The 12562-nt window shown below is 49.8% G+C and overlaps 1 protein-coding gene across 1 annotated transcript; it reads left to right on the top strand.

The window, feature by feature from the left end:
• Positions 1-9049: 9049 nt before the first annotated feature.
• SAPIO_CDS2051 (uncharacterized protein) lies at positions 9050-10332 on the top strand (the record flags this gene model as incomplete). Its single annotated transcript, XM_016785183.1, has 3 exons — positions 9050-9126; positions 9582-10041; positions 10105-10332. 3 exons carry the CDS (start codon positions 9050-9052, stop codon positions 10330-10332), a joined length of 765 nt encoding a protein of 254 aa, XP_016645061.1.
• Positions 10333-12562: the final 2230 nt, after the last annotated feature.

Here is a 12562-nt window from a genome sequence, read left to right as displayed (position 1 = left end):
TTTGCCAAATAGAAATGGGTTCGTCGTTTCTGAGGTTCTCAATCGTGTTGCCCAATCGGATGTATTCCAAGCTTCTCTCACGCGCACCGAAACCGTGTATAAGTCGTGAGAAGAAGGTATCAAGTTGATGATTGCTGTAAGGTAAACCGCTGGGGCTGGTCCAAAATGTGTAATAGATAAAACAAGGTCACAGGCCAAGCTGCGATACGAATCGAAATGGGAAGATCGTGTCTTAAATGGGGCGGTCGTAAAAAAAAAAAAAAAGCTAGACGGGTGCGTAAGAGTAGACTCCAACGATATGTCGTCTTTTCCGGGAGGCGGGCTCCTTGTGATGTTGCTCTGGTTCTTAGCAGCGGTTTATGGAAACCTGGCGGGCATTTGCTGCTGGACTGGTTTGGCAAGGGATGTTGCAAAAGAGCGATTGGAAAAGAAACAAACGAAAGGGAAAACCGAACGCGCAAATTGACCAAAAGGAGAAGAGAAAGTTAAACCATGAAAAGAAAGGGACGAAAGGAATATTTTGGGGGGCTTCAAGCTCTCGGATTATGTTCAAGAATGGTAATTTTGAAAGGGAAGAAGAAAATGAGTGGAAGCAGCCAAGCCAGTTGGTCAATAAAAGAAAGTAAATGTCTAGCTGCGAAGAAGAAAAGAAGGGAAAGAAACGCAACAGCGTCTTAAGAAACCTTGACCACTAAAGGTGATGAAGATTGGAAGCCCAAAGGGGTGGAAGAGAGAAGAGAAAGAAGAAAAGAAAAAGAGTAAACAACAGACGGTAAGGGCCCGGGGAGGGAATAAGGGAAGGATATAATGAAACTTGATCATCTAGAAGATAGCACAACACAGCCAGCACATCCCGTCTAGTCTTTCCTCAACGACGTCCCCGCTAAGATTCGGGATGAGGTCTATCCTTGAACCAGGGGGAGGGGTGTGTGGGTGTGGTGGGTGTGGATTCTTCAGGGTGGGTGTTTACCAGCCATACGTACCAAGCTCAGACCCATTCCTGAGGGAGTGGGATGGGGGTCCAGGGTTAGAGTGAGGCTTGTTACAGACTTCTGTTCTGGGACAGGAGGCGGTGGGATGCTAGTTAGAGCAGAGAAGTGGTTTTACTCGCAGAGATGCTAGGACCATCTATAACAGCCGGCCAGCTAAAGTTTGAGGCGAGCCGGGATGAGGGAGAGCGTGGCGCTCATACTGCAGCAAGCAGGGTGTGGGGATGCGTATTACAACATGTACGAAGTATGTGGATATGAGGGTATGACAGGGGTTCGCGGGTCGCATTAACCTTTCGGTCTAATCCATCCAGTCGATACCCGCCGATGCTTGTGGCGTTGAAGCCGTGGGTAGGTCCACTGCTTGGAGAACATGCGACTAGGCGAAATACGCGGCGGTCCTGCATCGTAGGACGATTGATAAATATCTCCGAGAAGCCTTTGGATTGTTATACGCCTGAACGCACAACGGCAATGGCAACAAAATAACGATACAACAACACACAGGAGAAGAATGTGAAAGGCCGACTTAGAGAAATACGTTTTACCTGCAAGATGGACCCTGGCTGAATGGGGTGGACGTGCGCAAGTATGCGGCGTGGAGCTTATCCAACTTTGAACGAAACCAGCAACGCTGGAGGATGCTTAACTTTTGGTAAGGCGGCTGCCGTAACAGCAGGCCTCGTTTCTTCTACCCCTCTTTTTTTTCTCTTCATTCCTGCACCAGGGTCAGGAAACATCGACTGAGGTTGAGTTAGGTCGCAGGGCCCAAGGCCCAAGGCCACAAGGCCAATCTGCGACCCGATCTGGAACGAGTGTATTATAAGTCCTGTTTCGAGAGGACTGTACGAAACCTCTCAAGGCTTCGAATTCAGAAAGTTAGGAAAATAAGATAACCTCATAAAGACTGAACTAGACAATTAGGGGAAACTAAACAAGAGCCATTCTCAGGCTTATTGGCGAGACTTCTCGCGATGGACTGGCAATTTGGTGAGGAGGGTGGATCACAAAAGAAGAGGCCTGTCCGACCAGCGGCTTGGCATCCGAGAGCAGGAGAATGGATCGACCAGTGACAGAGCTCGACTTAGTGGCTTGCGGTGTGCTCCGCAGGTAGCGCTAGTGCATGAGAAGTCTATTTTTGAGATGGAAGGGGTCCATCGGCCTCGGGTCCGGTTTGAAAGTTGAAGCGTCTGATGAGTTGACGTTGAGAAGTCAAAGTGCGGGGCGTGCGGCTGCTGCTTCCTGTGTTCCAGAAACGCGCTTGTCAGCAAGGGCCGAGATTCCATTGGTCAATGGCGGCCTTTTCCCCTGATTTGCACATACATGGCTGGTACAAATGGGATACAAGTGGGAAAGGTCCAATCCATAATGAAACTTTGTGCAAAAGATACTTTATGCAAATGTACCCGTCCAATCTCTGCAACATTCTGATACAGTCGTGGATCCCTTGTTTGGTTCGAGGTTGTAGTTTAGAGTCGTACCTGTGTAGACATCGAAACGAGAGACTGTTTCTTCCCCGCGGTCATTGTCACGGCTCACAACGGGCAAAGAAGAGTAGGTCGTTTGGCATTCGTATGAAACCCGAGTCTAGTATGTGGCGGACTGACTGCGTGGTGTTTGTGTTTGTATGGAAAAACTTGTCGCTCCGTCAACGATCTGGGCGTCGCCCGTCCCCGCTTGCATGATGAGACTTGCTACTTGTGGGTTCAAGGTTTCTGAGGCGGCATTTGGTTTGGAAGGATACTTCAGAATTCAGAAGGATCGAATCTCTTTAGTGTTGTTTGTCGCTGTGATGACTCTGGTAGAATCACCAGGGTCACATGAAATCAGCGAAAATCATCGCGAGTCAACAAAAAACGAAACCCACTTGCCCAAGCTTAATTCTCCATCAATGATCTCTTTGATTGTCACTTCCAATTATTCCAGAACAAACGGGAACTCCGAGGGAATTAACCTCTGTAACTTATGATCTCACGCCTGCTTGCCCATTTAATCAAGACCATCTAGCGATCGGTCGCTCTTGCACCTGGGGGATCGTTAATGGTGCAAGCAAGCACAAGTCCGGGTTGTTATAGTGGTAAGCTTCTATCGTTAGATTGGTCCTTCCTTCAATGTTTCTCCTATCTGCGTGCCCAGCACCCATGTATATCTATAAGAACCGTGTGTACTTCGTACTTCGTCCACTATTCCTATGTACGAGCGAGCTGGGAGGGAAGTCGCATATCAATCAACCACCTTGGCGTCTCCACATGTCACTGGACGTCAAGATCTGTAGCTTAATTCTGCATCTTCAAAGTACAACGTTGATACAATTGTAGTCTTCGGTGCCTTGCAGCTGAATCCTTCCTCAAGGCTTGCCCACCCCACCATGCTGATCTGTGCGTCTTGAGTATCTGCAACTTCGACGAAGTATGTGGTCTTGCTAAATAAGCTTTGGATCTGTAACTTCAGTGTACCTTAGTACCTTGGTACCTAGGTACAATTTTTTACTGCAGAGTCGGAAAAACGTTTGGGCAGTCAAGCCTGGTCACCCTTGCTGGGCTCCGGTCCCTTGAAACTCGCTAAGACGCTGGTGCAATTTCACCCAGTATCAGCAACCGTGGTCTTGGGTTCACTGAATCTTTCATGCACGGATGATACCTCCCCTGACCTAGTTCAAAGTAAACTCCGTGCTCTTACTTCGTATCTCTTCTTACTTCGTATCTCTTCATACTTCTCCATCGTTTCTCATTCCTGTGGAGTGTCGTTCCAACTCAGGGAAACACGACTGATGGGTAGCATCAACACCCTGGCGCCTCGCGAAACAAAATACAGAAGACTGCAACTGCCATCATACCCCCTGCACAGTTTAGTTCACCGCTTGCCATTGATCAATGATGGCCTCCTCGCAGCAACGCATGTCCTTGTCCGCCCTGCTTGATGGAGAGGGAAAGACCTCAACTGGCAAGGGAAGACCGAGGAAGGTGGCAGCAGCCTCTAAAACGTTCTGCCTGCTTCGAAACCAAACTGCTGCCGCCAGCAAACAGATACGACCTTGTTTCCCAATACTCGCTTCTGCACGCACGTTTGGCCTATATGTCTCAAAACACGGACGACGAGTTTCAACTGAGGTATTTTTTTGGAGGATGAGAGGCTGTTGAGTAGACCCCGTTGCATAGTGTTTACTCCGAAAGTGAAAGATACGAGGCACGCTCCACTGTTCCTGATAGCACCAAACTTGCTCTGTTTAGCCATCGTTCCCACAAGCCTTATGCAATGCCGCTCCGGCTCCATTGACATGTTTTACGATTGATGGGAGTGCGCTTTCTGGCGCCCGACTAACAGGCAAACTTTCGGAAACTGTAAGCGCTCAGACGGATGGCCTCTTACTTTCGGCGGATCGTCTATCCGCTTTCTCCTCTGTGACCGCCAATCTCCTTGCATGCCTAGGCAGATTTGTTCTGTTTCTCACCATGCCGTTTCCACATTCATGACTCGGCAGCTGATGAGGGTGATTCTGACCGATATACCAGTGTAGAGTCCGAGGAAAATAACACCAACCTCGAAAGTCGCTGCCAATCCGATCGGCCAAATCCTCATTGTATGCCATCGCTTCGAACCACAACGTGGAGCTCATTCATCGAAACAGAGTCAAGCTGCCACTGCCCCCCTTTCAGTTCAGATTGGGTCATGATCACCGGAAGCTCGAACAGCCGACAATTCTGCCAATCCTTCTCGTTGATCATCGGCATCTCATTCCACCAATCGATCGTCACGAACTCTTTCATCCCTCTCGTCCTATACTTGAGACCCCACAGCATCCGCATAGCAACGAGATCTTCGAGCAGAAAAATGCGCAAACCAGGGAACCCAACGAACAGGCAAGTAAGTGCTTTCGCTTGTGCTCCTTCAATCTTGGGATATACTCTTGCCTGGGGGCAATCTTCATCCGATCTCAATTCTCCTATTTGCACCCAAAAGACTCTTTCACCTGGGTATGGCCTTCGGTGATGTCGCCGTGAGATGGGAAATCTTGGTGCCGAGAGAGATGAATGGAAAATCCCGTCGCCCAGGTTCTTCGAATCCCATGTCGTGGCATTTCTCTCTCGCTGTGCTCTCCATGTGCCCGCTCCGCTTAGGGAGGAACAAACTTTCGTCCTCACCGCCTCAACTGCCCGCGGGGATTGAGTCCTCTCTCCTTGGAGTTACAGCCCGTTTTGTTTCTCTAAATCGCAACAGACGCACATGCACTTGATTCCTGCTCATCTGTGGTGGATCTTAGAGCGTCCAATCCTCAAACCGAGGCTGTTAGCCTGTGACTTGATGCCGGCAGCCTGTGACCCGCAGTGTTTCGTTCCCTCGCCATGATCGACTTCCCACAAGGAGGCGCATGAATCTGATTCCTAAATAGGAGGCCCATACTATTTACCTGAATCAGCAAACTGTCTGGTGATAACAACATTGAAGCGTCCACTGCCATGGCCGGAGCCTGTGGATTTTTTTTTCTCTCTTTTCGTGGCGGCAGCCGTGACACAGGAGAAAGTTCTTCGACAATATTTCTGCATCAATATCGCCTGAGAGGGATGGTTGGGCAGGGACTCGGTGAGGCGGGAGACTTCTATTTCCAGGATTGGGAAGAGAACGGAAATATGAGCGTGAGCCATGGACAAGATGAGTGCGGATACGGGTCTACCAAGGACCGAAAGCTGATCTCGTCTGATCTGGGCGTACTTGATAGGTATCGAGAGACGATATCCTTAATCTCAGCCCTTGGATCCACTGATTCTTCTTTTTTTCTCTTTTTTTTCTGGACGAGCCCGGATTTCCAAGAGCGGAAACTGTGAGTTTAAGAAGTCGAAAAGGTTGGGTCGTGCTGTCTAGGGACCGATGATATGACGGTGACTTATAACTAAGGGATGGGGTTAGGGACTTGGCACTTGTCAGGCAGGCTCCAATATCCATCTTGTACCTGCAGCGAATCAGAGACCCATCGTGAAGAGGTGGATCGATGTAGAGTGATGTACTCGAGATCCAAGTACAGCTATTGTACAGTTGTAGCATAAATAAGGTCGTCGCTCGTGTCAATGATTATAGGGCTGTGCTATAGATTGGGAACCACTTCGTTCCCCGGTTTTCTCCTTCAATGTATGGCAAAAGTAGAGTACATTGCGTGGTCTTTCCTAGCCTGGATCAAGTCACTCTTACCGTGCAGCCTTTCTCACTAAAAATGCTCCGTAACTTACGCTCGTGAGCCTCGTGAGTCTCGGTACTTGGGTCCCGTTACACCCCTGCCTCTGGACATTGCAGATGTAGAAGAACCTTAAGCTGGCAAAGTCACCAGTATGTCTTGCCAATTGATGACGATGTTGTCGAAGGTTGGAATAAGATGCAATCGGCATTGTGGTTTATCGCCTCATCGCTCTGGTCTTTTTCGCTGCCGGTTTCTGGATCTCGTTGGAGACTGATCTGTGTGCCTCACGCGCCTAGCGAGCACTGCACCACATTCCCTTCGTCTGCTTCGAGTCCTTTTTCGGATGACCTGATAATTTCTCGGTTGGACGTGATACAGTGTCGTTACCGAAGATGCGTCACTGTAGGTGTAGGAATACACACGTGAGAGTACAAAAGCTGAGACGATCCTTTGTACTTGGTACTTTGCACGCGTACCGAGCTAATTCCCGCTGAGCAAGTGAAAGACGCTTTTATCGGTCAGCATCTGATGAAACCCCCAGATCAGACAGGGTTTGGTCGAACCGTCGTCATCGTCTCAATTGTTCGTTTCGTTTATCTCATTCCCCAACGATGAGCAATTGCGTACCATCAGCCTAACATTAGAGGCATTCAAAAATGAGATGCATTTCTTGACCCCTCATTTCTTCGGCGGCCGAGAATATTCATCGGCTTAAGTAATCTAAAAGGGGCGAAAGAAGCAGAAATTCTTGCAACATTTGCAAGAGATAGGGCTATTATCGGTTAATCCGCAGGGAGGACGGCATCGCCTTCCCTAGCTTTCCTCGCCTCTGCGCACTATGACTGGCCAATGAACGGCGGTACGTCGGAATCATGTACATTGCGGCGCGATACTTTAGATGCGTTCCTTGAAATGGACCAATGGCACGGGCGAATCGAAATTTGCCTCTCGAAACTGGTCCACTTAGCGGGCTGTGCTACGCGTTTCCCATTGGCTGCTGCGACGGTCGAGCGGACCAGAAGTCACGGGTTAGGTCACCCTCTGACGTGACCAGGAACACAGGGGATGGCCGGACGAAAGTATTTGTACAAAGGGTTTGTACCTCACAACAGGGGAAGCACACACCCCCCCTCTTCTCTCTTCTTCCACTTCTTCCTCACTCACTTTGCCGTTTCCCCCAACGTTCTGTCTACCTCCACTCAAAGTGTCTGTGTTTCCCTCTCCTCGTCTCTTGAATCCCCCTTCCCATTTTGGACCTCTCCAAAAAAGAAAAAGGGACATTGGGGTTTTTTATTTCTTATTTTCTAGACATCAGAACCAGGGAAACCTGAGTTACTTTGGACCAAAGTACATCAAAGGAACATCGCGACGTACAATCAAGCGTACATTGGTCCAGCTCTTTTCGAGTACTCTGATACGCGTTCCCCAAGTTCTTTTCCGTCATTGAGTCAAATCAATTTGGCATCAAAAGGGTCGGGCTTCGAGCTTCGAATTTTGACCGTCGATTTTTTTGCGAACTCCCGCCAAAGCCTTCGTCATTTGGACACTATAGTGTCGGAAGACGCCCCATTCCAAGCAGGCAGGCACAATCATAGGTAATTACTTGTCCAATTGAGTAGGTACGTACGCCATCAAAACACGTAATTCCCTCCGCTCCTTCCCAGCCGCCGACTTTTTAAGTTGGTTCCCACAAGCCGTCACTTCCTCCGAGGTCTCTGGTACCCTCTACCTTCCCTTTACATCTATTCCCTCCCCAGGTACCTTGTTACCATCGCCACCCTTCACTTTTTTTTTTCCTCTTCTTTTTTTCGCGTTTGACCACGACAAACGTTTCCATCGTCATCATCCATCCATCTTGGTCCCTTTCCTTTCTTTCTCATCGCCGGTTCAAGTCTTTTGACAATTGTTCGGTTGCGCAGAAAGTTCCATTTCTTCTCTTCTGGCCCTGCGATCGCGCTTCGACCACCGAGTACAATCTGCGGGAAACAAGTTTGTAGGCCCTGTCCCACAAGCTACCCTTTCGCCGTCCCCACAAGAACCAGCCTCGAGTAGATTCCAGCACGCAGAGTTACAGGTCACTCGCGAAGTTCCCTCGTCACTCACCCATTCCACCCCAGGTACCTCAAGGTTTGCATTTGATCCTCTTGTCAAAGCCCACGCCTAGGCACGTCGACATCTGCTACCAGCCCGAAAAAAAGACCTTGGTCTTCGTTTGGGCCTTTTCGTGTATCATCTTTGAGTTACCCGCTGTCGCGTTCCTCAAAAGAAATCGCGAGGTCGCTACATCGACGACCTGGTGTTTTTTGACACACGCAACTTTTTCCCCCTAGTTCAGAGATACATTTGCCCGTAAGTAACACTCACTCTCTCGCTTGTTGCTTTTGATCCTCCTCAGTTGCCCTGTCGCTGGCACGACCTGGTTTGCAACTTGGAAGCTTTTCCCTTTCTTTTTATTTCGTGTCGTCGACTTTGGGTTTACGACTCGAAATTTTTTTTTATCCCGCTCTGCCTCGCGTGTTCCAGAGAGCTTGATTACGGCGGGAGAGCTCCATTGAGCCTCCACATAATTTGCCTCCGCTACCAACGCCTTGACCATCTCCTCTCTGGAGCACATCAAGCCTCTCCGCTTAATCCACAGCATCACATCTGCATTATGCCCGACCATCAAATTCTCATCTCTTGCCTCATCTCTCGGATTGAGGGAAAACGGAGCGCAGTGATGGCTTTTGGAGGACAAGAGGCTGGATGAAGATGGTGGGGGTTGAGAAGTGAAGGAGCTGGCGGGTTCCGGCGTCGTTGGGGCGCTGACATTTTGTCTTCGCCAATTGTTCTGAATTGTTTACTCTCTCTGCGTTGGCATCGTCACTAATGTTTGTGTTCGTCACAGATCATGCAGCAGTGGCAAGTCGGTCCCGTACCGGACCTTACGTACTTCAGCAGCTCCAACACTCATCAAAATGAGATGCAGTAAGTACAACGCACCCTTGTGTTTCCTATTCTGCCTTCCCCTCCAGAAAACAATCCAGGTACATTGTCTTGCATGTACCCGATGTACTCCTCCAACCACCCCGCTTGTCTGTCCTCTGCTTGGCTGCCCGGTCTGTGTTGTGTGCCACGAAGCCGCCTTGACAATGATGGCAAAGGGAAGGGACGGCCGACCTTCGTGCTCGTATATTTTTTGCTGATCAAGGCGGAGATGGCTGCACATGGAGACCCCGGGACACCCATGGCCTTCCAGATTGACAAGCAACTCTTTGACTGTATCCCTCGCGTGAACGGGTCACAGGCTAGAGTGGGAGATTGGGAGTTTTCTGTCTTCTTGATCAAGACGCTGCCCTGTTGTCCGCTTATTCTGCGGCTTGCAGTTGATTTCAGTTTATATTCCCCCCAAGGCTGTCGCTAACACACGTTCCCTCTTGAAGCGCGCCTTCCCATTCGTACCAGCAAGATATGGCGCGCCGCAACGAGCGGATGGATTTCCCGCCCTACGGCCAGCCTCAGCCTGGTCAGCCTCATCATCCGCCTCCGGTACAGCCGCCCATGAACGTACCGCAGCCTCCCACCGGCCCGCCGCAACCGCAGCCACAGCAAGCTACTCCTACGCCTCCCGCTGGTGGTCGACGAAACAAGCGCCCCCAGCCGCCCACTTCGGCGTCGCCGGTTACCTCTGCGCCTCAGATTCCTCCCACCTCGGTCACGGCTCCCCCTCAACCGGCGCCTCCTGGTGGCCCCGCCCAGCCCGCCGTGGACAACGCTGCCGCGCCGGCCCCAACTCCCCCACCCGTGAAGAAGAGCCGCACCAACACGCCATGGACGCCTGCGGAAGAGCTCCGACTCAAGCAGATGCGTGACGCTGGAAAGAGCTGGGCTGAGATTGCCAAGGTGAGAAAAAAGACCTCTTTTTTATTCTATGACTGTGCAAACAGTCGCTAACCCTATATCTAGACTTTCCCCACGCGTACCGAGGGTAGCGTCAAGAAGCACTGGTACAAGGACATGCACTACGCTGAGTTCGCCGAGGACGAGAGCCAGGCCCTCCTCAATGCCATTAAGGAGTACGAGAACAGCAAGTGGAAGGTCATCGGACAAAAGGTTGGCAAGCCTGCAAAGGCTTGCGAACAGTACGCCAAGGAACACTTTCCGGAGCTCTTTAACCAACCTAAGCAGAGATAAAGTACTCCGGAAGCACACGTTCATGGCGGTTATCATGACCTAGGTTGAGCCGCATTTTGTCAGCCAATCACACACCCTGGTTCCGCTCGGAGACAAGCGTTGATACCCACTGTAGATTGGTCCTTGTCTTTGCCCGTTCTCTTTTTTTCCTGGTCTGATTTGTCGTCGCTACTTTTGTTCTTCCTTCTCTTTTTCCTTATTTCATTTTCTTTCTTTCCTTTCACACTCGGCTGGTTATTGCCTCACGGCATGGAATTGGGACGTTTTGCGGTTACAATGTGAGAGAAAGATCGAGAGAGATGTCGGGACGGGAATCACATACCCACGGGTTGGTGTTTGTCTTGTCTCAGCTTGGGATGTCAAAGCCTCGTGTACCCCATAGGTTTTGGCCATCGCAGGTCGAGATGAACAAGGTCAACCATGTATTTTATTTTGGCGAGCTCCAACTTGGTGATCTCGCCTGCTTTACAGAATTCCGGCCCGAAGCAGTCCCGCCGGCATCAGCACCCTCTATGATGGCTGTTTCCCCTGTACTACTTCCATCATCATCACCATGTTTGCACCTTTTCTTCATGGTCTTCTCCTTATGTTCTTATTTTCTCTCTTCTTATTTCCTTCTTTCTTAGTTTCGTCCCCGGGTATCGGGGATGAAAGGGTAACAGGGTCAGGACGGTTTGATGCGACTTTGGACGGTTAGGCGGTTCGCAAAAGGAATTTAATCAAAGGGACGACAGGTCGGAAAGTTGAGTTTTTTTTTCCTCTTTTTTCACTTCACTTTTTCTTTTTCTCTTTTTCAGAGTGAAGGCAGAATCAAACGGTCTTTGCGTTTTCGGGGGATTTATATATCTTTACAGATTGGTATTCAAACGTTTTGCTCGGCTGCACGGCGTCTGATCATACGCAGACGGGGCAGTCAAGCGAGGATGCAGGTGAAATTGTGTTTTCTGAGGTTACAGGAAGTCTATACCCCCCAATAGATGGGATACTGGGGTGTCCCCTCGTTCTTTAATCTTTCTCCACTTCCAAGTTGGACTTGATGCCTCACGTGACATGCGAACCTTCAATGATAGGATTGCTCGGCATGCAACTATTTCGATGGACTCTTGCCCTGCAAAGGAGAGTTGGAAGCTGGCTTGACACTCGTTCCCTCCCTCCCGAGTGATCCGTTCAGCCTTGTTTGTATGCAGGTACGTCTCGAGACTTCCGAAGCCATATCACCACGTGGTCCCTCTCGGTGCACACCCTAATGAACTGATGTTTACTTGTACTCGGAGGTACAGTACATGCCTTGAGGCAAGCGTCTAAAATAGTTGGTTGTGGATGGCAGAGCGTGGGGAAGGTAGAAGGTACGAAAGTACTTCGCACACTGCGAATCTTTGGGCTTGGGATCAGATTAGGGATTGGCTATGACGACATTTTGCTAGTGTGTACCTGGTTTGAGCACTTCCGAGTCTACTGAGGAGTGCACGCCCCATTGTAGTTTATTCATCCGCATCCTTTGGACAGCTACGAAGTTACAAGGTTGCTGTTGCTATCCTGCCTGCCCGACTCGTGGCTTGGGGCATCGGGCCGTCGATTGCGATCATCAGTTCAGGGAGGTGTCGACGCATTATAACCAGCTAGCACCGACGATTGGATGGCTGAAAATCGTTGGGCACATGGCAGCGAGCAGCTTTTTTCTTCTATTCATTTTTCTCTTCTGTTCATCATCTCGGGCCTTGATCCTCGGTCAAGTGCTGGTATGCGTCGATCGGCACAATAGATAACGACGGATCCGTTTGACGCGGTCCTTCATCGCCTCGGATGAGAGTGAGTCCTTTGGTTGGTGCCTTCGCTTTGGAAGACGGGTCCTTTGATGGGCCATCAAGTTATAAAATCTCGCAGTTCATGCGCTGAAGGACTTGGACTTGAGCATAAGGTATCTATCTATATTACCAGTCTTTATGGTATGATTCGGCAGTTGCCGATTGTTCACGAAGTTAATGCCCCGCAATGTTCGGTGTTCCTTGCTTCGTAGGTCTTAGATACGTTGAGGTAGTCTGCAGCTCTCAATAGTGTGCTCCTCCGCGAGAGCAATGCAAATCTAGATTAGTTTTGGGGGGTTAACATTAATGTCAACCCGAGAGGGGCGAAGTACACTCCATACGAAGTACATCAATATTACTGATTACTGGGCTTTGTGGCATTGTTCCATAAAGGGTCGAGAACCGAATGGGCCAATGAACATCAT

Source organism: Scedosporium apiospermum (genome assembly GCF_000732125.1).
Source record: "Scedosporium apiospermum strain IHEM 14462 chromosome Unknown SEQ_SAPIO_0085, whole genome shotgun sequence".
In the NCBI taxonomy this organism is placed as follows: Eukaryota; Fungi; Ascomycota; class Sordariomycetes; order Microascales; family Microascaceae; genus Scedosporium; species Scedosporium apiospermum.
This window is presented reverse-complemented; position numbering and strand designations above follow the sequence as displayed.